At 39.4% G+C, this 26,645-nt stretch overlaps 2 protein-coding genes across 2 annotated transcripts in view; one reads left to right on the plus strand and one right to left on the minus strand.

The window, feature by feature from the left end:
• The window catches only part of TFB1M (transcription factor B1, mitochondrial), a 33,703-nt gene extending 29,383 nt beyond the window's left edge, over positions 1 to 4,320 (plus strand). Inside the window, exons 7-8 of the mRNA XM_063124526.1 lie at positions 1,237 to 1,364; positions 3,390 to 4,320. Of these exons, the coding sequence (XP_062980596.1) occupies positions 1,237 to 1,364; positions 3,390 to 3,636 (375 nt within the window). The 3' untranslated portion in view covers positions 3,637 to 4,320. The remainder of the gene's footprint in view (positions 1 to 1,236; positions 1,365 to 3,389) is intronic.
• Positions 4,321 to 4,504: 184 nt separating this feature from the next.
• Positions 4,505 to 26,645, minus strand: part of TIAM2 (TIAM Rac1 associated GEF 2) — a 100,128-nt gene continuing 77,987 nt past the window's right edge. The window contains exons 15-26 of the mRNA XM_063124527.1: positions 24,960 to 25,133; positions 23,809 to 23,877; positions 23,302 to 23,427; positions 21,089 to 21,197; positions 19,737 to 19,916; positions 18,821 to 18,939; positions 17,845 to 17,953; positions 14,552 to 14,610; positions 13,238 to 13,343; positions 9,975 to 10,062; positions 8,382 to 8,536; positions 4,505 to 5,592 (exon numbers count right to left, since the gene is read on the minus strand). Of these exons, the coding sequence (XP_062980597.1) occupies positions 4,952 to 5,592; positions 8,382 to 8,536; positions 9,975 to 10,062; positions 13,238 to 13,343; positions 14,552 to 14,610; positions 17,845 to 17,953; positions 18,821 to 18,939; positions 19,737 to 19,916; positions 21,089 to 21,197; positions 23,302 to 23,427; positions 23,809 to 23,877; positions 24,960 to 25,133 (1,935 nt within the window). The 3' untranslated portion in view covers positions 4,505 to 4,951. The remainder of the gene's footprint in view (positions 5,593 to 8,381; positions 8,537 to 9,974; positions 10,063 to 13,237; positions 13,344 to 14,551; positions 14,611 to 17,844; positions 17,954 to 18,820; positions 18,940 to 19,736; positions 19,917 to 21,088; positions 21,198 to 23,301; positions 23,428 to 23,808; positions 23,878 to 24,959; positions 25,134 to 26,645) is intronic.

The raw sequence follows: 26,645 nt of genomic DNA on the forward strand, positions 1-26,645 counted from the left end.
GTCCAAGTGTAGCTTTGAGACCACAGTACATTTCTTAAGTATATTTTTACCTTTCTTCTGAACGCTAAGCTACTTCTGATTTATCTGACGTTTTCTTTATATGGATCCAAAAGATCTCTTACATGAGCAGAAAGTCTCTCCACCTTATGGAAGGACTGTTTCCAACCTTGCAGAAGAGTGTTCTGTGAGAACAGTGACCCCAAATCCAAAGAAGTTCTTTTGCTTGTACAAGACTTTTCAAAAATTGTTTAAGAATATAGAATTCTTATATGCCACATCCTTAGTCACCATGTTTCAAGAAGTCTCTGCTCGTTCTTGTGCAAATATTCAGGGAATAGATGTTTCTTTGGGTCTAAGCCAAAAAATAATTCCGCCTTTTAATAGCATTAGAACTGCTCAAAGCACAAGATAACCTTTAGAAATCTTACTCTACCTGTGATTAGTGTGTCTTCCAAAAGAAAGGCAGGCCACTTACTGCTATCATATATGAAAACAATCCTTTCTAGGATAACTCTTCCTGTTGTCTTTTTGGGGTGGGTGGGGGTGCAGATTGTCATATAGGGCCTGTTCAGAAAACACACTAAGTCATGGTTCGTGAGTGTTAGTGAGCTTGTTTACATAGCCCCACCATGGTTAGGAATGGTTCACATGACACACTAAGCCATAATGTTTCGCTCAAAATGCTTAACCAATATGGCTTAGTGAGTTGTCTGAACAGAGTCATTGAAAACTATATGTAAAAGCCAGAGAAATTATGTATGCTTGCAGTTCGTTGAAATACATGATAAAGGAAGCTTTAAAACTGGAATCCTGTTGATTTCAGTTGAGCGTAGATGATCTCTGGATTGGGTGGTGAAAAGTATAATTAAAGTAATAAATTGCAAATTCAGAATAACTTGTTTGGGTTTTTCCAGGTTTTTGCCTCTGGATTTTGAGAATAATTCACAAGGTAAAGGCCCAATAGAAGCTAAAACACATGCATGTCCAAGATCTGTGGAAAGAGAAACTAAGCAACAGGCATTTTTTCAGTGCATACTCGGCAACGCTTGACTTTGATATGTTCCTACCTAACTGAAGATGTATTTTACATCATACTCCAGCAACAGGGCTATGTAACCCAACTTTCATTTTGCAGGATGGCTAGCAGTGGAACCGTATATTTTACAATTCTTTTCTACTTTAATTGAGCTAACACATCCTTTTCTGGGAGTCATAGTTTTAATTTGTAATTCACAGGTGGATGTGACTGTTGTTCATTTTACACCATTGGTGCAACCAAAGATAGAACAGCCGTTTAAGCTAGTGGAAAAGGTTGTTCGAAGTGTGTTTCAATTCAGAAGGAAATACTGTCATCAAGGTGTACGGTAAGAGATCTAACTAAATATATCTCTTCAGAACAATAGTGTTGATACAATGACTATTGAGAGTGAATTCATATGTGTAAGTTCAGTTTATGCCTACAGTAATGATGGTGTGGGAAAGAGATGGCCATTACAGACCAACCCACAAAAAGAGCTCTCTAGATAGCAAAAATAAGCCAGTGAGTAAGGGTCAGGTCCTCCAATAACTTTTGTACATGCTGAAGTACAAAATATAAATGGCACGTCATATGGCACCTACTTGCACAGCCCATAATTGTATTGCTCATATATTTACACCCATATACAAAATGTCATGGGAACTGAATATGGAAATACGTTCTTCAGTGCATTCAAATAGCCTAATGCTTTGGTCTTGCCTCAGTTATGTAAGGCAGACACTGTTGCATCAGCCTCATTATTGAGCTAGATGCAATACACCACTATTATTCCTGTGTATAAGAAACAGGTAAACTCGTTGTCTAGCTAGCTTCTTTGATAACAGGCAGCTCCTTAAGTTATACATTCATTTTGAGGGGGGAATACTACCTTTTTTACATACCCATATCTTTACCTTTTCAAGGTATAAGCACCATTCATCAATCTTATTATTGGATTAGAAGAAAAGAGAACATGAAAACAAGCATCTTGAATGAGTCTCCCCCTCAACCAAATCTTTGATGAGTGTAACTGAGAAGTTCAATGCATGTTTTCATACACTGTATTTTAACTCATCGTTCTGGTGCTCGATTGAAAGTACCTATTGAACTGATTTGCATATAATAGCGGCAAATCATTGATAAATTAACTTGCAATTTGCCAGGTTGTGTGCTGTTTGTGGAGCCGTTTCTGCTTTGCATAATCAACCTCTGATTGGCCCAATTGTAGGTTGTATGATGTGTGAATCTGAATACTTTGGATTATTCATGGGTAAAACAACCCATAGTTAACAAACAACTAGTTCTTAGTTGCACAGCACACAATTAATCCATGATTTGTTGCCATTATGTGCTAATAGGGCCATATTGCTCTTTTATTTCAGTATTTCAGGTCAAATATTTGTGGTGTACTGGGACAAAAAAATAACATAAGGTACTTTTAAAGCTTTGTTTGCTAAGTATAAGCAAATAAACATACTAAATTATACCTCTCTAGGGCATCAGAAAATTTTCCTATGCAAATTAACCCAATTTGCATTGGAAATTTTCCAGTAAAATTTTATAATTCAGTTTTTTCCAGGAAACTCACATCACTGACTGATGTATCTCTTTTATAAAGGTTAAGAGCACATATCAATTTCAAAGTGTTTATAGCGTCTCCTTCAATAAAATTTCTCAGGAAGTTTTAATGCGAACTTTTATGCTTTCTGAAATTATTCATTTCTCCTTCCTCTTCTATTCACTCCTTTACAATCCAGACAATAGTGCACCAAGCAGAAAATAAATATTCCATAAGTGCCAGCTGACAAACAATTGAGAGAAAAGATTTGTGACATAATTGAGGGTGTGAGTACCTCCCTTCCCACTGAGTAAACCTTTCTAGACAACAAACCTCCATATGCCCTACAACCAGCAGATAACAAATTGCTACATGTTTTTAATCTTGTCACTTGATTTGGATAAATGGCAGGGCCTTCTTGGTGACAGCACCCTCATTAATGAATTTGTTAATTCTCTTTTTAAGAGTGTTAACTTTTCCCATCTGGCTGATGTATGTGCAGGATAGCCTTCTTCTTCCTCAACACATATTACCCCTCTGATGATTTCTGCAGCTCTTTGATATTTCATACCCTGGAGTAAAGTGTTCATAGCAGTAGTCTTCATATCAAAGGCAAATGAGCTAAACTCCACCTCTTTGATAAGTGTACGTAGTGTAGGCAATCAATCATATTATGGCTACATAAGGTTATGTTATTGAGTTGGTTGCTGCTGTTGACAATGGATCAAGTGGTAGAGAAATCTGATTGAATTGAGTCAGCATTGGCTTGATTGTCATAATCTTTTGTTTATGATCTCCATTATTTTCTTTCAGAATCTTATTTCCAGAAGCTGAACGTTTAGAAAAAGCTGAAAAGATGCTCATGTTAGCAGATGTTGATCCAACTCTGCGCCCAACTCATCTTAACATGTTTCACTTTAAAAGTCTTTGTGATGTCTATAGAAAAATGTGTGATGAAGACCCACATCTTTTTTTATATAACTACAGAGATGAATTGAGAGAGAAGAGAAACAAGAAGAAGGGCAACTTTAAAAGGACTAAAGATGACACCTTGATCTAGCTAATTTTCTAGAATTAGCCAGCCAAGAAACCTAATAGTTTTTTGAGTGCATTTAGAATCTTCCATACTTAAGTCTTCCTGAACCAAAACATATGTAAAATTTGCAGAAAAGAAAATGCTACAAAATGAGCATAATTCTGTCTATAGGCCGAAATGATGTTAATACACAAATCATATTCTGAGAAATCTTGTTCCTGGTGCAATCAATCAAGTGACAGGCTCAGGAATGGAATAAAGTGCTCATAAGAACATAAGCAGAGCCATGCTGGACCAGACAAAGGATCCATCCAGTCGGGCATTCTGTTCACACAGTGGCGAACCAGCTGTCGACCAGGAACCCACAAGCAGGAAACGAGTGCAACAGCACCCTTCCACCCATGTTCCCTAGCAACTGGTGTACATGTGCATACTTCCTCTGATAACTGGAGGTAGCTCATAGCCATCAGGACTACTAGCTATTGATAGCCTTCTCCTCCAGGAATTTATCTAACCCCCTTTTAAAGCCATCCAAATTGAGGGCTATCAATATGTCTTGTGGTAGCGAATTCCTTTGCTCAGAAGGCAAATGTCAAAATACTGAATTCAAAGGCTGTGGGCGCTGTGATGGGTGATACTTTTAATATATTGTTCTGTTTCTATTGTATTTTCATGTATTGTTTTAATACATTTTAATTGGTTCTATAAGCTCCCTTGAGTGCTATTTATTGGTAGAAAGGCAGGGTACAAATTAAATACATAAAACTTCATAAAAAGAGACAACAAACAAGAACATGCCTACTGCATTTAGCATTTTACTGTACAAGCTTGTAGAGAAAATAAAAATACAATAAGATTACAGTACAGGTTTTTATATTTACATATATACAGACATATAAAAATCAAGTATAAACATCTTACATCTTAGTGCAACATAGTGCAGAACTTTAATTTTTCTATGATGAATTAAAAATAACTTAATTCTGCTTTAAATAAAGCAAAAAATTAAAAGAAACTTAAATGCCCAAACAATTGAAACTGCTTGGACTCTCATCAAAAAGATGCAGATCACAATTGTTTTATTCCCCTTTTCAAAAATTTAAAAATGTTACCTAAGGGATAGATTAGTTTACAGAAACGGTAAATTCAGGGCAGCTTAAACTATTTTTTCTGCTCCACAATAAATTAAAATAACTTAAGCCTTTACAACTACTTCTGTGGAAAGACACAGTAGTGCATTAAATTGAATAGTTAGTAGTTTTTCAAGGTGCAACAATCACCTGTTTAAGTAAAATATGTATATCATATCTTGAGGGTGGGGAAAATAGTTTTTAGGCAGCTAGGACTTTCCATGCCTGTCTACTGTTTCATAAAAGCAGTCCTCATTAACCACCGAAGTTAAACTTTGTACACTGAATTCCCTTTCTAAAATAGAATTCAGGTCAAAACACGCAGCATCAGGATGACTGTCAAGAGACTGGTGCCGTTCTTGCATTGCCAGTAATGTTCCTTTATCACGCATTGTACTGTTCACCTTCCGCTTAATAGGGCAAAAGTGTGCACGGACTAGTTTAGGGTGTTGTTCTGCTTTATGTCGATCCCCATTCTCTCTCTCGGGAGGGTATTTTTCCTCTGTATCATCACTAGCATTCTCCGAGATCTTCAGCCTCTGAAACTGAATTTCTATGTCTTTTGTGGGGCTACATTTCCTTACAATGTGCTGGTAGTCATCCTCATCATCACTTAGTATGTCAGATTCCTTGACAGGACTGTTTGAAAAATCTGATGCACAGTTCTGCAGCTGCTTCACAGGAGATGAATTTTTAGATTCCAGGATGCTGTCAGTGGTATGGCAGCTGCTACTTGGAGTACTGCTGCTCAGGCTGCATTCATCAGAGTCCAGTTCATTTCCTTTGCCTGCATCAGTGTTCCATTCATTACTGGTAGAGTTCTTCAGTAACTTCAAGGATCTTGAAGAAGCTGCAAATGTAAGACACATGCTCAATTTCTTTACTTAATAACCATGGTAACTAAAAGGTTTTACAATCTTATTTCAACATGAAAGGTTGAAGCTAAAGATGAAGCTTAAGATGCTGTTGGTGCTAGACTGAACTCAACCATTCAAGAAGATGTTTTAGAAAGCCACACTTCATTAAGGACAGCTGGAATGTGGATAGTGGGAGTTTGGCGGAAGATATACAAACTATCCACATGGACTGTAAAAGTGGCAGCATAAGCTACCTCCAAGTGACACACTGCAACCAAGCAGGATCGCTGAGAGGGAAAGGCTTTAAGGCCTTCTTTCTAATCACTGAAAACCACTCAACAAAGTAGATTGCAGCAACCCCATTGCCATGATGAAGAGTCCAGAAGCAGAAAATGTTGAATAAGGTGCAGGGCATGAAGTTGGAAGTTTGCTGAAGTAAACAGAGCACTTAGTCATGGCTGTATGGTGAACTTTCAGTAGTCACTTGCCCTTTCAGCCATGGGATGAATTAATAGTTTGTGAGGGAGCAGTATCAGGCAAGCAGTGTGGAGTCACAGCATCAATTGCCTGCCTTAGTGGGAGGGGACTTTTGATTGAGAAGTTTAGTAATTAGTTCACCACCGCAGGTTTGCTTCTCTATAGTGGACAAGGCAAAGATCTGTATATGCCAGAGCATGGTCTGAAGGCGCATGAGAGAGCCACTTTTGCTGAAACTAAGCAGATTTAGGTCTGGTCAGTGCTTGGAGGGAAGACCACCTGGGAACCACATGTAGCCACCTTGAGTTCCATGTCAGAAGGAAGGTGGGATATAAATAATAATCTCTATAAGAATATGGTAGTGTAAGACATTACTTGAGAGCTATCAGACAGATTTTGCTCATTTTTATTTAAAATTGAATGTTAAGCAGTGCAGATGTGCAATTTTTTTTGAAACTTTAAAGAAGTTCAAATCCCAACCTTTAACAGCAAAACAGTGTTTCTTAGCTCTGTGCCAAACAGTCCTACTATTTCTCTACAGTTCAGTGGTGACATATTTCCTCTGAGCCAAACAGTGCCATATTGGCCTCAGTGGGAAGGGTGAGGATAGCTGCGTGGCAGGTGGTGGCAAGTCATTGCACCTTGCAGGCAGCCACCACTGCCTCTTCCACCGTGCCATGGCTGAACACAGCAGCAACAGCCTCAGCAACCCTGGCTGCAACTCCTGCATTGTAGTGAGTGCTGCATGAGGGGGAGAGGGCAGGGCAGGCTTGGCTCTGAAAGTAGCAATGTACTCTTGAGGGGAGGGCAGGTAGGAAGGTTCTAGGAGGGGGAGGAAGAAGCAGCCTCCCCAAAAGAAGGGAATGGGATGGATGGAAATGGACCTGATAGATTAATAAGTGCGCAGACAGTTGTAATAAATAGTCTGTTAAGACTTATGGTAAAGGTAAAAAAGAAACAAAAACAGCTTTTATTCTACGTAAGTAAAGAAATACATACGTTATCATCTAGGATACTGGAGAAACAGAAAACACCTCATTATAAAGCGAGGAGGTAAGAGATAACTGTGTGCTGGAGAGAGATTATTTTAAAGAAACCAAAAAGCTTTCCTGAGCTCATGAACTGAACAAAAAGTGTATTTTGGGGGGAGAAGCAATGTTAAATAACTCTTCCCACAAAGCATCTCCCTTCCAATTCGTTAAAGACCTAACAAATCTTCACTACATACAAAGTTAATACGAAAGGATGCTAGTAAAAAGAGCATTGTTTAAGCTTATTTCTGAGGAACATGTTCCTGCTTTGTTATTTATTAATTATTGGTCTCAGTTAGGTGTCCTCAAGCTTATATATTTAATTTTAATATGGAAACTAAAAGCTGGCTCAATTATGCCAAAGCCAGGATACAAGCTCATGTGAAAAATTGAGAAATTTATTTACTGTCTTCTTTGATTAAAGCTGATCAAACTAACTGAACTATCAAGAGTTTTGTCACTATGCTTGTCCACATGTTTTTTCTTTCTTCCATAAGGAAGCAATCCTGAAGCTACAGGTCAGGCAGCACCTTACTCAATAAGAGCATGCTTTGACTCCAAAATTGTCCAACAGCTTTGACTCCAAAATTGTCAAGAGGCAACTCTTACAAAGCATGTGCTTATTTCTGAGTGGAACATAGTTAGTTCAGCCTGCGAAAGTGTATGCCATTATTAATAAAACTTTTTCCATCGATTAGTGCCAACAAACATATTTCTTTTCTTTTCTTTTCTTTTCTTACAAAATAAAAGAATGGCTTTAATGTTAGCTGGATAGGAAGCTACCCGACTCAGACCATTGTTCCATCTATCCCAGTATCATCGACACTGACTGGCAGTAATTCTCCAGGATTTCCTGGAGGATTGAATCTGAGACCTGCATTCAAAGCATGTGCTCTACCAATGAGTTATGATCCCTCTAACTAGATACTGGGCTGGTTTGGCCATAATAGCCCATGCAGTTAAACAACCATGGGCTGTCATACACAAGTGGGAGAGGGGGGGTGTCACCTGCAGTGTGCCAGCCACCTCCATTTTTAATTAGCCGTTACTGAGAGTGATGTGCAAACAGAGTGCGGTGTTGTTTAGGGGCTAAACAACCCAGTGGTTAACGTTTGATTTGTTGTAGGGTATCAGATCAGTATCTAATTCATTACTGTAACCCCACTATCTAGCACTTTCCATGGAGCACACCTAACATCACTGTTGAAGAGTGTTTGAACATTTTAGATATTATCACAAAATACCACATACATATTGAGAAAACATATTCTTACCCAATTTTGCTGAAACAGGAATTCGATTCTTATGCAGACCTAGGCGATTTTTATATGCTTTCTCCAAAGGGGAGTCACACTTTATTTGACGCCTGAAGTTCTCTCTTAGAATTGAACGAATCACTTTGACTATATTGGTCTTGCTTTCACAATCACTGTAATTGTGAGAAAATAGTAGTTATCATTTATCAAAGTTTAGCCCCATAGCTTTGAAATGGTCTGTTTGTTTTTCAATTAGGAAGATTAATCTGGGGGCTTTGGTTACTGATGGACCAGTTTACATGGCTGGAGAATCAGCACCAATGTTTGATTCTTCATGGCTTCTGTGCCTAAGTAGAGCAACATTCAATTCGAGAATTTTAGCTAGCAGACGCTGGCATTTCTCCCTTCCATCCAGTTTACCTTTCTGCCCAGTTCTCTTTCTATTACCTGAATAGCACCACAGCGAATCCCCCCCCTCCTCCAGTTCTTGGCAAACCGGGTTCACATACCATGGAAGTTGTTAATAAGTCACAGTGGCTTGTTAACCACCCCTGCGTATATGCTGGTTGTGTGCCAGATCAGTTACCTAATTACCCTCACCAAGTGCAAGTTGTGACATCCAAACCCAGTGAGGATAGGTGGCTGCAGCGGTTAACAAACCACCCAGAACCCATACTCTGTTGTAGGGTTTCTGGGTGATTTGTTAACCACCCCACCCACCCTCACCAGGTTCCTAACCTCCAAACTGGATTACTGCAGTGCTCTCTTAAAGCTGCTTCGGAAGCTGGAACTAGTACAAAATGCAGCAACTCAGCTTTTATCGGGAGCTGCCTCTTTTCAGCATGCAACTCCTTCGCTAAGGAAATGGCACTGGTTGCATATTTGCTTCTGGACCAGATTTAAGGTTCCAGTATTAGTGTACAAAGCCCTAAACAACTTGGGACCTGCATAACTGAGAGAGCTGCTTCTCCCTTACCAATCTACCCAATTACTACAGTCATCTGATGGCATGTTCCTGGTGGTTCCACATGAACCTACAGCCCAACTGGAGTCCACCAGGAGAAGAACCCTCAGTGTGGTGGCCCCCTTCCTATGGAATTCTCTGCCTTCAGAGATCAAGCAAGTGCCAACGCTGTGTTGCTTCCAGCGCCTCCTGAAAACGTTTCAGGAAGCTTTCCTTGGCTGTGGTTTTACCAGAACTCAGATCTTCTGAGAACTTTGTTCTTTAAAAACAGTACTTTTTAATATGATGTTTTCATTCTATCTGTTGTTCACTGCTCTGAAATCTTTTGGATGTGGAACGGTATATAAATATTGTAAATAAAACAAATAGAGAAATAAACATCACAATAACCCACACCCAACAACGCTAATTTGAAAAATGATCCAGCACATGACCGGTGCATGCTAAACATCATTGTGTCATGTGAACTGGGCCATTGTGTACATGTGCTGCCAGTACATAAATAACTAAAATCAGCATGGCCCAAAGCCTTTAAGTTACGGTTATGGAGAAGACATTTGGAGGAGAGAGCCTGATATGAGAAAATAATGTACATGGGGTTGGGCGTGGGGGAAAGGTTTTCTCGTTATTGGATCTAGTAAGTATACCTGCTACATAGCTGGAAGGTTGTTTCAGGTCTTCCTTCTAATTCTGACTTTGTATGAATCAATTCCCAAATGCAGTTGTTTTCTGTTCCTGCATGTGGAAAGAAGCCTAGTTATTTAAAATATTTAATGCTGGCTACAAGTCACCAGCCAAGCAATTCCCATAGATTGATGAGCTCTTAATGAAGGGCTTTGAGTTTATTCAAGAGAGTTCCCATAGCCTTTTGTTACAGTAATCCTGTTATTTATATTTTAGCAATTAATGTTTTCTTTGAAAAAAGCCGTCCCCCTCCCCCATCACTGTTATCCAAATTCAAGAAGGGCTACTCTCTTCAAAGCTTCCTTTTAAAAGGCTGAAGAAACTTGTTCTCAGTGCATTTCTGCTAAGCATAAGAAACACGGGTCTTGGATATCAAGCAAGACTTTTCTATTGCAAGGAAAATCTTTTGGAAGCTTTGTTCCTTTCAGATATAGTTTTTTTTTCCTTATACAGCTGAAAGAAGCTGTATCCAAAGTTTGGAACTAATAAATATTTAGTTAAATATGCATGCGATGCACAACGTTCTTTAAAGCCATTTGTGACAAAAAAAACTTACATATTTCACAATTACAAGATTTTTAAGAACCAAATTGTTCAAAGATTATTGTTTGGGAGGGATTTCATTTGTATTGAGAATTCCTTAAGGTCAATGAATGAAAAATATCTAACATCCAGTTAGCAAGCCAGCTCCCTCTGCTGGCAAACATTAAACTAAGGTTGTCAACATAAGCCTTCTCATCAATTATCCAGCTTGTTTTTTTCTAGTTAAAAAGTCTAAATTGTATATTTTATATTCTGAAGATACTGAATGAAGTCAGCCTTCTATTGATTAAACAAGACTTTTGTTTGGAAAATCATGAAAAAATCACTGAAATCTGTCCCACATGTGTTTCATGGATTTTGCAGTGTCATTTGTTCCAGAATCCATTTACAGAAAGATTTGATTCCCCCAACCCATTACTCAGAAAAATATAAAAAGAATTCCATGAGAAACTTTGCAAGACTTTACATAATTTATGTTAGTACATAACATTTAGCATATAGTTCAACTTTTCCCTGTGTATATTTTCCATCATGGCACATGTCTCAGCAGAAACTTTTCCTGTGAATGAATTTATGTAAAATTTGGGAAAGTAAAAAAAGAAAGAAGTCTGTGGACTCTGTGTGGCCTGGGGAGACCAGTCTACAGCGGATTCTGCAGGTTGGATTCTTAGAAATCCAAACACATTTTATTTAGTCCGTCTCAAATTTCTCCACCATCCCTAGTGGGATCAACCACCTTTTCTGCTGGCAGGAACATTCCTTGAGCAGAATGTTTCTTTCAGCAGAAGGGGAGGGGGGAAAGTGGTGTTTACCAATTTCTTCCAGAAAATCACCCAACCCTCTGAAGCAGCTTTTGGAACTGGGACAGCAAGGGAAGAGGGAATCAACAAAGACCACCCCCACCTCTGTTCAGCCAGCCGGATTCTCTCTGGATCAAAAGCCTCCCATGGACAGAAGGAACCTTTTTGTCTGCAGGAGACAGACACTGGTTCCGGCCCATTTTCTGACATAAAGAAGCACTTAAATTGTTTATAACTAGAATCATAGAATAGTAGAGTTGAAAGGGGCCTATAAGGCCATCGAATCCAACCCCCACTCCATGCAGGAATCCACCATAAAGCATACCTGACAGAATCCACCTGCCTCTTGAATGCCTCTAATATGGGAGAGCCCAAGACTTCCCTAGGTAATTAGAGCCATTGTTATACTGCTCTAACAGGAAGTTTTTTCCTGATGTCCAGCTGGAATCTGGCTTTTTGTAACTTGAGCCCATTATTCCGTGTCCTGCACTTTGGGATGATCAAGAAGAGATCCTGGCCCTCCTCTGTGTGACAACCTTTCAAGTATTTGAAGAGTACTGTCATGTCTCTCCTCAGTCTTCTCTTCTTAAGGCTAAACATGCCCGGTTCTTTTAGTCTCTCCTCACAGGGCTTTGTTTCTAGACCCCTGATCATCCTCGTTGCCCTCTGAACCCCCTCCAGCTTATTTACATCCTTGAAGTGTGGTGCCCAGAACTGGACACAGTACTCAAGATGAGGCTTAACCAGTGCCAAATAGAGGGGAACTAATACCTCATGCGATTTGGAAGCTATACTTCTATTAATGCAGCCCAAAATAGCATTTGCTTTTTTGCAGCCACACCTCATTGTTGGCTCATATTCAGCTTGTGATCTACAACAATTGATATTAAACCCAACACTACATAGATCTACAAATAAATTTGAGGTTGATACATCAGCTACACCCCTTCCTAAAGACCTAAAGGTGTTTTACTGTGGTTTTAATTTTCGTGAACCGCCCAGAGAGCTTCGGCTATTGGGTGGTATAAAAATGTAATAAATAAATAAATAAATACGGTAGTGCATGCACTGGTAACTTCGAGGCTCGACTTCTGCAATGCGCTCTACATGGGGCTACCTCTGTGCCTAGTCCGGAAACATCAATTAGTCCAAAGTATGGCAGCCAGGCTGGTCACTGGTACACCTAGGGGTGACCACATTACACCAGTTTTAAAATCTCTTCACTGGCTGCCGATTAGTTTCCAGGCGAAGTACAAAGTGTTGGTTATTACCTTTAAAGCCCTACACGGTTTGGGTCCAGGCTACCTGCGGGATCGCCTTCTCCCATACAATCCGCCCCGCACACTTGGGTCCTCTGGGAAGAATCCACTTCAGCTAGCAAAAACTAGATTAACAACTGTTACCCAGAGGACCTTCTCTTCTGCTGCTCCCAGACTGTGGAATGGCCTGCTGGAGGAGATTCGTCAACTTGACAGTCTTTTAGAATTTAAAAAAGCAATAAAGACTGATCTATTCCAGCAGGCCTATCCAGTGAAATTTTAGAATATTTTCACGATGTTTTAAAGATGTTTTAATGTGTATTTTATATCATGTTTTTATACTGTTTATTTTATACTTTGAATTGTTTTAGTTTTTGTGAACTGCCCAAGGAGCTTCGGCAATTGGGCGGTATAAAAATGCAATGAATAATAATAATAATAATCTATATTTTAAATTTGTGATGAATGTATTGCTTGCTTAATCACTGACTAAGTTTGAATCCTTACAACATTTAGAGGATAATGAAAATGCTGGACAGAAGATATACTTGTTGACAAACTTTCAAGATAGACACTTAACAATACGGCATGTTAAAGAATATGTATTTATTAAGTAAACATTACCTGCTGTATTGCCCAGTCGGACCTGAAGAGCCGATAAAGGAATAAGCCAACGAAATTTAAATAAATCTAAGTCACCATGATTATGTGAAGTACGGACATTAGTTGTCTTTAAAAAAAAGAGAGAGATTCAGTTTAAGTGCTATTGCCTGTTAAAGGGTAGACTAAAGTTGTAATTCTAAACAGAATTATTTAAATTATGTTTTTAACTTGTTTTTATGTTACTTTCTAATTAAGATTTTTTTTTTAAGCTTGTCTGGGTCTAACCCAGAGATCTGGTTCAAACCACACGACAGCCCACTATGGCTTAATTTAGGGCTGTGCACGCCCTCCCTGAACCGCTTCGGATCCCAATCCAGACCTTCCTGATTGGGCCTAAACTGGTTCAGGTCGATCCGGACCTCCCCCAATCCACTCCGGAGCGAGATCCAGAGGTCCGGATCGATATTCAGATGGCATTTTGCTCCCCTTCCTCCCTTACCTGCCTCCACTGCCGTCGCTGCATGGACCGCTGCAGTGGCAGAGCCAGGTAAGCCCCCCTGCCCCACTTACCTGGCTCTGTCACTGTTGCGGTCCGTGTGGCGGCTTTAACTGCCGCCCACGCCTAAGGCTGGAAATAGGCCGCAGTTTATTTCAGGCTTTAGGCGTGGGCGGCAGTTGAAGCCGCCGCACGGATCGCAACGGTGGCAGATGATGGAGCCAGGTAAGACCCTTCCCTGGCTCTGCCGCAGTCACCATACGGACTGCGGCGGCGGTGGACGGGGGAGCCAGGTAAGTTCCCCTCCCTACTTACTTGGCTCCGAAGCTTCAGAACAGTCCAAATCGCTTCAGACTGTTCTGAGCCGCTTTGGGTCAATCCAGACCTCCCCTGATCCTCTCTGGAACTGGGCTTGGGAGGTCCAGATCAGCCCGCTCTGCTTCGGAGATCCAAAACAGAGCGGAGCACACCCCTAGCTTAATTTACCATGAGGGCTGTTTCATGTGCCAGGCACCTGGATTGCTGTGGCTTGTGTGAACTGAGGCAGCTGGGGTTGTTTGTGGGTTAGACAACCCTCAAATAACCTTAAAACAAGCAATGGGTTATTTGAGAGTTGTCTAACTCTCAAACAACCCTTGCTTCCTGGGTTCACACAACATGACAAGTGTTGGCAAGCCAGGCAGCCACAGGCAATATAATGCCTGAACCACTTATTTTTAGCACATTATTATTTTTATCAACTGGCACCTAGGGAAAAAAATCCCCGTAGAACTTAACATCCCCAGAATGTATGCCCAAAGCATCATTTGCTAGAGTTGATTTTTGAACTGAATACTTACCAATTTCTTTTTCAGTTTGCAGTTTTCTTTATACACAAGTATGACAGCCCTTTTGAACACTAAGAGAAAGGAAGAAGACAACTTTTATTGTTTAGGTCTCCAAACATGCATGCATTTTAACCTGTGGAGGGAAATAATACCTGCTTTATAACTATATATCTTTTTTACGGACTGTGTTTTGGGAACCTTCTCCATTGTGTTATGATTTATTACTATCATGCCAACTTTCTATTGAACGTTGGGGTTTTTTTTACTTCAATTGTGACCGATGCTAATAGTTCATCCCAGCTGGCACATTTATTTATTACATTTCTATACTGCCCAGTAGCCAGAGCGCTCTGGGCGGTTCACAAAAATTAAAAACATTCAAAGTATAAAACAACAGTATAAAACCATAATATAAAATACAATATAAAAGCTCAACCAGATAAAAACAGCAGCAATGCAAAATTACAAATTTAAAATTTTTGCATGCAACCAGCTACTGAAATTTGTGCAGGTTGTGTGACATATCCCTGGACCTGCCAGTGATATTCCTGTACAATATCATCTCAAAACTATATATTTTATATGGGAGCTAAGGATGCAGTTGTGCAAATGTGGTATTTATTAGAATTATAAAACCCACAACCACAGTTTCAGGACTAGGAAGCATATGTATATATGAGACACGTGTAAATGTTTATTCTGGGACAATGAGATGAAACACTGAAGAGAAATAAATACATTATTGTCTAAATACAGCTCAATAATTATGATGTGTAACTTATAAGGAGACTATCTGCTCCCTTAGTAAAAGCTGTTTTCAGTAAGAAGTAGAGTTCACAAACTAGACAGGCGGTATGATTATTATAGGTCATGATAACAAAAAGAAGGTTCCTAAAACATAGTTTAAAAAAAAGATAATGAAAGGAACCATATAGTTATAAAGCGGGTACAATTGTGATTGAACAATATAAATATAGTGGGTTTGTCATAAAACAACTATTTATTTATTTATTTATTACATTTATATGCTGCCTTTTTTCCTCCAGGAACCCATGGTGGTGTACATAATCCTCCTTTCCATTTTATCCTCACAACCACAACTTGGTAGGGTAGGCTGGGCTGAGAGTCAGTGACTGGCCCAAAGTCACCCAGTTAGCTTCCATGGCCGAGTGGGGACTAGAACCCAGATCTCCTGATTCCCAGTCTGACACTCTAACAACTACACCACACTGGCTCTCTATTCCACCGGCTACAACAATTACAATTGTTGTAGCCAGTGGAATAGTTATTTGTTGATGAGATCTCCAGATTATATCACATTCCATTCCTCTGTCAAAGCCAACTTAAAGCCAAAACATTTCTTACTCATGGAGGGAAACCGGGTTCTTTCTTTGGCTTATGATATGCCTCTTATAAACTACTAGTGAGTATTTCAAAAAGTCTCTAACCAAAGAATTTACCAGGGTTCTTTTTTTCCTTTTCTTATTACCCTGAACAAAGCTTCAATGCGGGAGACAACATAAACTTTTACAAACTGGTGGTGGATATGGCCAGCTGCTCACTATTATAAGGTCATGCACCACAATGGCAAAGACTAGTTGAAACATTACTGCCCTCAAATGGTGTTTGCTTAGAAATGTTTCTGCATGGCATTGATGCCATTTGGGGCTGTATTGTTTGCAAGCTGCTTGCCACATGGACCTGCACAACTTCATGGAAAGCATCCATGTTGCCACTTTGCAAATGTTATTCCCTATGTACAACCATAAAAATGCAGCATTTTCCAACAGCTTCCATATGAGCAATAGTAGCGTGTTTATTCAGAATCTGAACTGTCATTTTTAAATGCATAAAAAGGAAGTTGATGCACGTTCTAACGATTTCTAGAGAAGAGTTAGGAAAGTGGGGAGTTGCTGCTAAATAGAGACAGGAGAAAGAAATGACCAGGCAAGTGGCGCTTAGGATTGTTTCACTCAGCAAAAGTTTATTCTCAGCCACACTCTTGGCCATCTCCTTGGGCATCGACATGCTGTTGCCACACAATGATTACTGCGTGGGTTTGCACATCATCAACAATGCAGGTCAATAACTGGGATGTTGAAAATGCAGTTGGAATGAGCGAGCATGCTGGTTCCCAGCTGGTCACCCACTATCATTGATAAACAACACTGGGATGCTTGTTCCCGGGAATGTTTATCTCTGGAACTTTTGAGTTGTTGAGGGACAAACAACCCAAGAGTTCCAGGTTCAGATGTCATGAAAAGCAACCAAGAACAGGAACAGACAGGCAGCTGAGAACCAGCACATCACTCACTCCCGCAACATTTTCAACAAACCACAGTTAAAGCGTGGGTTGTTGTGATGTGCAAACCAGGGTACTGTCTTTCCTGCTCCTTTTCTCATCCACTGATAAAGGCAGCCAAACTGTATAATCCATGCACAACAGCGAGGTAGCAGCAGGTTTGGGAAAACCCAAGGTTTGAAGAGGTACAAAATATTTTTAAAAGAAAAACTCTAAAGTAGGGAACATCCCCAAAACAGTCTGATGAGGACTGAGCATGATCAGTGGCCATGGAATACTGATTCGGGGTGGGTGGGATGGGACGGGATGGGAAATGGAACAAAGTATCCTGGAAGAGGACATGGCTAGCAGCTAGAACCATGAACAGGAGCACCCCACAATGCAACATTTTATTGCAGGTTTCGCTTGTTTCAGCCTTCTCTCCATAAAAGAGGGATAATAATACTAAACTATCTTCCAGAGTTGCTATAAGAGTTGCATACTGCAATTGCATACTGCAATAATGTGAAGTACTTTCAGAATTAAAAAAAGAAGAGTTATACAAATACTAGATAATCATGATGATATTTGTATAATCCCAGGCATTTAACAGCATTTAACAACGCTAAGTTTGTCTTTTAACGGACCCCAGAACTGTTGTTTTTAAATGGATGTTGTTGTGTTTATTCTGTTGTTCTTATGTATTTATTTATTTTTGACAGTTTTAAATTTTGTATACCTTTTTAATGTTTACTGTTTTTAACTTTTGTAAACCGCCCAGAGAGCTTCAGCTATGGGGCGGTATATAAATGTAATAAATAAATAAATAAAGTAAATGATGATATTAATTCCACAGATAAGTAATATACATTTCAACTCTGTTCTATATTGTGCATTACCCTACAGGTTACCACAGAACAGGAGGCTGTAATAGATCTGACATCATCTTACACTTCAAATACTGGTGACCACTGAATGTCTTTTTAGGTGATTTTAGAATAAATAATTAGTATAGATCACTCACCAAACACTGTGAGCTCCAGGTCCTTTCTTGTTTTGCCTAATGATGGGAATGGATTCAGCCATGAAACTGTAGAGTGCAAAAGAAGTTCTCCCATGGAAAGTTCTGTGACCTGTGGCCATTGAAAATAAGAAGAATTGTTAATTTTAACAGTCTTATTAACAGAAGACAATTCACTCAATGGAAGTCAATCAACCTCATCTTAAAGTCATTTGCAAAATACCCATTGACTTCAACAGAGGTTGCTTACACAATCAGTGTCTTCACTTAGTTGGGTGAATCTACCAATATTTTTCTTCTAGGGTGACTTCCCCCCAAAAAAATCTTGGCTAATGATCTGTCTATGGGCATTATAATGTGGGAGACCCTCTAATATCCTATGATAAATACAGGGCACCTCTAGTCTTGGCAAAACCAAACATATACTTACACAGCAGCAGCAGCCCTGAGAAAGGAATAATATCCAGCACATCTTGCAGAGAGGAGGGGCACATCTCTTTCATTAATAGTGAAATCCTATACATGTCTACTCAGAAGTAAACCCCACTGAGTAAAGAAGGAATTATTCCCATGTAGGTGTGGTTAGAATTGCTGCCTAAAGGTACCTTGCCTTTGAAACAAGTGACAGAATGACCTGAACTCAGAATGAGTTTAAAGCCAAGTGGTTGTCTGTTCTATTATATTATGTAGAATACAGGATATGGTAGGAAAAGCAATACATAATTAATATTTAGTTTCCCTCCTTAAAATTATTTTTTTAAAAAAACTTAAGTACATCAATTCACAAAGCAGCTATCAACAATCTAAACTGTTTAACAAGTTATTGATGTTATTTTCCTGTTAAAGATTCTAATAGCTGCCTATTCTAACCAGACTTCATAGCTACTCCACAGTAGTTTGATGTACAAATGAGCCTTTCACCAGGTTTAAGGACAAAGTTTGAGTTATTTGTCTGAATAAGGTGTCCCGGTCCTCTTACCTCTTTCTCAGTCCCACTTTGATCTGCAACCAGTTGGTCAAACACTGTTCCATAATCCTCATAAATCTTCTGCATTTCATTGATGTGACTGGCCACCTTCTCCATTGCCTTCAGCGCTTCTGCAGTTTTTAAGATAAGACCGTAATTTAACATACAGATAAATAGGCCAGTTGAATGCATGCCCTCCATTTAATTAAAACCTGGGAACAAATAATTTTAAGGAATAAATGGATTGATGGCAATAACCAGTTTGGCAAGACTTCCCCAAAACAGAGCTCTGCCAAAAATTCCCAAATCACATGGGAAATCACGTATGGCTGCTTTTGGACATCACAATAAACCATGGTTTGTCCTGATGGGAAGAAGCACAGAGGTACCCTTGGACCCTGATGTTCCCCACCATTATCCTCCAGCATGGGCACAAGGAGATTGCAAGCTTTCACTTCAGTTTTAGATTAACAGCAGCCTGTCATGTTGTCCAAACCTAACAAACTTTGGTTAATCTTAAATATGACATTTTGAAACAAACCAACTTCATAATTCAGGTGTTGAAGCTGGGCTGTTCCAAAAACCAAAACTAAACAATATTTAAGATTCAGCACAGTTTGTTCAGTTTGGAGGACACCACAAGTTGCTGTTAATCCCAAAAGGAGGCCAAAGTTTCCGAAATCCTCCTTGTGTCTTCACTTGAGGAAAAGGGGAGAGTGTGCAGGAGAATTGGAAACTACATTTGTTCCCATCATGACATACCACGGTGTATATGGTGACATCCAAATTCAGCCACTGAATTGTTTGTGTAAGAAGATTCCCTTTCCAACAGCTCAGTGCTACAGATATGAGCTGCACACAAAGAGCCACAGCAGTTTTTAAATAGCACTTTGAACTCAAGCCAAGTTTATAAGCTAATGATAAATACCTGTGAGATGGTAATGCTCCTCACTTTCAGTGTCTGTCAGAGATACCAGCTCTTTCAGGAGCAGGGGGTATTTCAGCACTCTCTGAACTGGCTTGATGAGGAAGGACTCCAGTGTGGAAGAATGCTGTTTAGTGGGGTTGCGAGCCTCTAGAAAGGCCTTAAAAGCTTTATCCGTTTTGGCTAAAGAAAAAACAAAACAAAACACTAGCATTCCAAAATGAACAATGGAAACCTAACACTCCCATGCAGAGGTGAAGATGCATGGCTGAAACGTCAGGGACTTATCCTGACTTTTCCAATGAGTGCGAGGTCACCCTGGCTCTTCTGCCAGTCCGTCCTCGCTCAAAGTCACTCCGGGAGCGTTCCCGGGTGGAAGGCAACCTCCTATTGGTCACCGGAAGCTGCGGGAGGGGGCAGATCCATCAAGCCTAATGGCTGTCAGAAAGCCCGCACTGCCTCCCGTTGTTAGGACAAATTGCTACTGCTGCGCACCAGCAAAAGCGTGCCAACCCAGTGCTGTGAAGACAGTCCTGTGGTTAACCTGTTTCCCTATAGAAGCTTACTAGAGCCAACAGTATCAAGATTCAACAGTTCATATCCCCTGACTCCCCCTCATCTCTATCTTGGCACAGCCCATCAATGCAGTAGTAAGCAACACAATTATCTTTCTTTACTATACATCCTGGTGCTAGTCACAGTGGATAGCAGAATGCTGCATTCATAGTGATATGACTGCACTATCGCCATGGGATAATATTGTGAACCTGTGTTGTTGTTGTCGTTGTTGCTGTTATTATTTCTTAATATAGCACTATGAATGGTAACTACTACTAACGTGTTTTATTTAAATACTGCCTTTCTTCCATCATGAAACTCAAGGCAGCACACGTAGGGTTCCCAGACAGTCTCTCAGCCAGACCAGCTGAGCTTCAATAAGGTTGCTGCATCATGAGCCTTCAGACCAAGCTCTAGCTATGATCTGTTTTCACTGGACTTACCAAATGTGGAGCAGCAATTTTAAAGTGATACAATTATTCATGTCCTTGGCATTAATAAATAAAATAGGAGATCAGAAAGGACAAAATTTGGTTTGTAAACTTGCATTTCATCTACAAGTGACTTCTTTGTAGCATAGTCTCTATACAGATTTATACCCCACTTTTTTAATATACATATACTACACTAGGAAGCTTATTAAGAAATAAATATATTATGCTGCTGCTGATGATGTCAATCAGAGGGCACACTGAAAAACTAATGCAAAAATCATATTCTTAGTACTCTCACTACAAAAAATAATTGTTTCTGTGCTTCAAATCTGTCACATGCATAGATTACATCAAGACAATTACCTCTTTCAAGAACCTTCTGTACTTTGATGTGGTTTGCACAAAATCCACTGTATAATTTGAAGTGATCAGCATAATAGAGGAAGGAACCTCCCAAAGAGAACAGCAGTTTCTGAAACCAACGCAATCAGAAGATTAGAAGAGATACAAATACATTCTGTCTGTACCTAACTAGCCATCAAGGAAAAACTAGTATCCTTCATTAAAAATAAATAAATACATTTATTCATTAATTCAATCGTTCATGTAGAATGTTTACAGCCTACCCCAAATTCAAAACAACAATTAAAATAACAAAGAACAACCCAAAGATATCTTTAAAAAAACCACCAACAACTCAAGAGGGAATAAGTGGAAAACTCTAGAGCTATCAATAAACAAAGAAAAGCATATTAATTATGAATGTGTGTAGTTTTCCTCTACATATACCTATTTTATACCCTGCAAAAACAAAATATTAGGAATGATACTCCTTTTGTTTCTGCATTGTAAATGCAGCGGTTACCTACTCTAACAGTTACACATAGTTATGAAAATTTTTATACCTTGCCTTTCTATTTATCTAAAAGAAAAGATGTCTAATAATCAAAACAAACAGATAATAAACACTTCATGAGGTTTACATGTAATAAATAAAACAAGTGCATTAGAAAGAGAGCAAGGTGACTTCACTTCACGGTTTCTCCTTCTAATGTAATAACTTTTTTTATTTTGAGCAGTCATGGGTATCAAGTTAATACAATTCTAGGTGGGATTAAGGAGACCAGGCAAGCATGTGATATGGCTTGGCATGTGTGTGCTGCCTGCCATAATATAAAATGACTCTATCCAGGAAAAAGGAAACATTTCCTGGATAGGAAGGTTCATTTTTGAGAACCTTGCTTTAGCACAATATAGTTCCTAAAGTGTCAAAACAGTGGTATTTTTGCACGACAAACTTAGAGCAATTTAGAAGTCATGGCTCATACCAAATAAATACCAAGTGCTGCAGTGCTGGTGGTAAATCTACAGTTCTCAGAATCCCTCAGAGACTACTGACTGACTTAAGTTTAAACAGTTTAGGCTTGGAGTGTGTATGCCTCAGGGTCATGGTTCTCAAAATAATCAGAGGCACTCCATAATGCAATACAAGTGTTTTCAAAGAGGCATGATGAGGAGCTCAATGCTACCAGTTACCCACAGACTATGTTCTTGTACATCTTAATTATGCAGAAAGATGGAGGGCTAATTTGCAAGATCAACAGCTATAGTGTTCCCTTCCAACGACTGTGGTGTTTGTAGTGCATGGATCACAATGGCTACGTCATATCTACCATTAGCACACCAGCCAAAGCTGATGGAAAGTTCTACATGCCTGTCAAGCCATGTGAGCCCCCACTGAAAAACATCAGATCTAATAGCACCAAATGTGGAGCGCACCCTTTCATTAGTCAGACAACCCTAATAAGGTCTGGTTTCTTTCTCCCTCAGCCTTAAGCTTCCATGGGTCCCCTTCCCTCATTGACCTGCTGTCTTCCCATCGCCAGCCTCTTGAGAAGAGAGGTGCAGACAAAAGGTCTACCTTTGGTTTGTTGTGGAAAGTTATAGACAGTTTTGCTTCTCAGATTAAGCAAGGCTTACTAGTAAAAAGCTGGAGAATCCCAGACATAAATACCTATCTCTTTTGGCCTATTGACTGAATCCATGAAGGAAAGTATGCCTCTACTAGTATCAAAGGAGCTCCCATTACTTTTAGAAGCTGCTTATACCTGATAGCAAACAGAACAGAACTAATTCAGAAAGGATTGTGAGGGTAAGGAGCATCCAAAAGCATTTGCCTCAGTGGTGGTGACACAAGTGAAGAAAGCAAGAAGAAAGTGCCTGGAAAAAAGCAAACATAGTTCAACCTTTGGCAATTACTTCACTGGATCTTTATCTTATAAGCCTTTCTAAGACAGGAGTGAGCTACTCGTGGCAATCTAGATGTTTTGGACTAAGGCCAAAACCTCCAGAGGGCCACAACTTGCCCACACCTATTCTAAGACTACCACCACCACAACAAAAGGAGAAAATTCTGGGTTGTATCCAGTAGTGTATTTCCACCAGTGGAACAGACACAAGTGGCAAGGGAAATAGGGGAGAGAGAGAAAGGAAGGAGAAAAAGAAGCCAAGGTAATAAGCATTACTATCAAAATGCATTCTTAAGGCATGTGAAGAGTTTGAGATTATGTATTTACCCGGAACTGAGAAGGGGTTTCAAGCATGTTAAAATCAGAGCAGGAGGAAATTCCATCTTCAAGGGTCTCTAAAAATATCTTCTGAAAATCCAGCATCTCTGGCAGACTGCCAAACAAAGACTCCATCTATAAGAAGGGGAAGAAATCAAATATCGAGAATGTGAGTTGTTTATATTTTGCAGTAATGCTGCCTAAGAGAAGACAATCCATCAATGTGTTGCTAAAGATAAACAAAGAGAGACTTAACAATAATGAATTTGTCTCATAATAGTTTTGGCACTGAATGCAAAAGAACAAGTGGTTTCTGAAACAAAGATTTCTTAGAAACATTTTTGTCAGAAATGCAGTCAACCTTTTATAACTGGGACATGACTAATGCAGGAAATAGAAAAAACAAAGTGTGCTTTTTCTTTCAGGTCTGATATGATGCCTATAACACTGCAAAAATAACACTGCAAAAGATTGAAAAGCAATTAAAACAACAACAACAACAACAAAATCCCTTACTTCATCTTGAGTGAGGAAGGTCTCACTTTGAAGAGGCTCCAAGTATAATTGAAAGAGGCAGCTCAGATCCTATAGGGTAACAAAATTACATACCCAGTTACACTAGTTCAAGATATGATTAAAAACCCCACTTCCTCTGATAATATTCACATGGATATATGAGCTAATTGTGATGAAAAATAGTTTTCATTGGGATCCGGGCCCTTATTTTTCTAGAATTATTGTTTGAACTTCTATTGTTTGAACTAATAGAAATAGCTATTAGTTTGAGTTCAAAGGCAGCTATGGAAAATTCTCTCTCTCTCTCTCTCTCTCTCTCTCTCTCTGTGTGTGTGTGTGTGTGTGTGTGTGTATATAACTTTCTCCGCTGTGGCACCCCGGTTGTGGAACGAGCTCCCCAGAGAGGTCCGCTTGGCGCCTACACTGTACTGCTTTCGTCGCCAGCTGAAGACCTTTTTATTCACTCAGTATTTTAACACTTAATTTTAACTTAAATTTAAATTTTATTGTTTTAACTCTGTATTTTAATCTTATATCAACTTTGCTGTGTGGTTTTATCCTGGTTGCGCTTTTTATACTGTATTTCGTAATTGTGTTTTAAACTGTTGGGTGTTTTACTGTGGTTTTAATTTTTGTGAACCGCCCAGAGAGCTTCGGCTATTGGGCGGTATAAAAATGTAATAAATAAATAAATAAATAAATAAAATATAACATCACTAAATGTACACACCAACACTCTAAAGCAGGGGGAGAGAACCTTTTTTTTATGAAGAGAGAAGCATTTCCTTGGGGAAGATCTCTTTGGGGCTGCACACCAGGAGTGTACGGGGGCAGATTTAGCAGTGGGCAGCTCCAAACTTGGTGGTATGACAATCATGTTCTTTCTGCCACATCCTCTTCCTCTCCGCCTCCCATTCCCATTCTCCCATTTTGACTTGAAATCTCTGCGAGACCTCTGCCCCCACACTTCCAAAAGCCTGCCTAGGGAAGCTTCTGTGTGTACATCCAATTCAGGAAATCCAAAGTGTAAGGAGTTGCAATTCCAAGACGAAACTATGAAGTAAGCACTACTGATTAATATGCAACAAGTGGCCAAAAAAGTAAGAGGAAGAGATGCAGAGAAAAATAAAGATGTCAAACATATCTATTACCTTTACATAGGATTTCTCTGTGTCCATTAGCTCTTGGATGACCTTCCGAAGTCGGTCTGCATCTGTAAGCTGACGTGCCAGCGGCTTTAGAGGGGGAATATCCTTGATTCCTTCCATACCATTTACCTGAGCCTCATGGAAATTCGGGCACAATGCTGAAATCTGTTCAGCGCTCTGTAGGTGGAAAAGAGCAGACACACAGTATTGACTACATTTTGCTTACACTTGCACATTGACTCCATTATGACAACCCACCCCTGGTAAAGAATCAGTTTCTTTCTTCTTCTTTTTTAATCATTCTATTGCACAGGAAGATTTATTTGTACCTGCCATAAACCACAGCAAAATGCTAATTTACACATATACTATATTACACAAAAACAGATGAAAAATGCAAGATACACAAGTATCATCTGTATAATACATATACCACCCTTCCCCAGCCTGGTGTTCCTGCAGATGTTTTGGGCAGCAAATCCCAGCTTTCCTGACCATTGGCCATGCTGGTGGGGACTGATGGGAGTTGAAGTCCAAAACACCTGGCGGGCTGCAGGCTGGGGAAGGCCAACACATATTATCAAAAATAAAACATATTTTATTTTATTTTAAATTGGCTTTCTAACAGCGCAGTCCAACTGCATTGCATGGCCTGCCTTACACGTAAGTGTGCATAGGAATACAGCCAAACCCTCTAAACCAGGGATGGGCAATTTGCAGTCCCATGATCCCTAACCACTGGCTAGGCTGGCTATGGTTGATGGGAGTTGTAGGCCAAAACATTTGGAGGGCTACAATTTGCCCATCCCTGCTCTAAATATTTAATAGACATACTGTAATGGGTAACCAAACAATTTACGACACAAACAAAAACACATATCCTTTCCCTAACCTAATAATGTGTAGTGCTCCTTTTATATTGTCTACTGAGGAGGGTGGCAAAGATTTTCTGTTTTCATTTAATGTGCGAACCTTGCATTATAGTTTAACTATCGGTTGTTAGCCCTGAACAACCCAGGAAGAGAATCCATGGTTTGTTGTGAACTCTGGGTTGTTCGTGGGTAACAACCCAAAGTTAAACCGTGGTGCAAGTTCACACATAACGACAAACTACAATTCAACAACAACCCATACTTTAGGTTATCATTATGTGCAAACCAGGTTGCTGAATTCAGATTTTGGGGTCAGTTGGGTTGTCTTGCACCTTTACCTGGAAGAATTTGCATAACTTTGACCAGCCTATGTCAGTGCAAAATTTGCATAACTTTGACCAGCCTATGTCAGCCTAAACTTGAACTATAAATGTGTAACTGATTGTAAAGGAAATCTTATAAAATAATAATTTAAAATGTTTTAAAAACATTGTCAACGTGAATTGGTCCCTAACCAGACTTCATTCTTTTTTCAGAGAAAGCTAATTTAGTTCTTAATTAAACTGTGCTCAATCCAGAATTTTAAATAGCCTTCCCAGAATAGTGGCTGTGTACCCTGCTCCTTAATTCCAGCTATTTCAGAAGTGACCCACTATAATAATAATAATAATAATAATAATAATAATAATAATAATAATAATAATAATATTTCTTAGCTGCCTCTCCCCTTGGATCGAGGCGGGGAACAACATTAATACAACAGTACAACATAAATCAAAACTAATTAAAAGAGCATGTAAAACCAATATAATATTAA

The sequence above is a fragment of the Elgaria multicarinata genome, chromosome 4 (genome assembly GCF_023053635.1).
Source record: "Elgaria multicarinata webbii isolate HBS135686 ecotype San Diego chromosome 4, rElgMul1.1.pri, whole genome shotgun sequence".
NCBI lineage: Eukaryota > Metazoa > Chordata > Lepidosauria > Squamata > Anguidae > Elgaria > Elgaria multicarinata.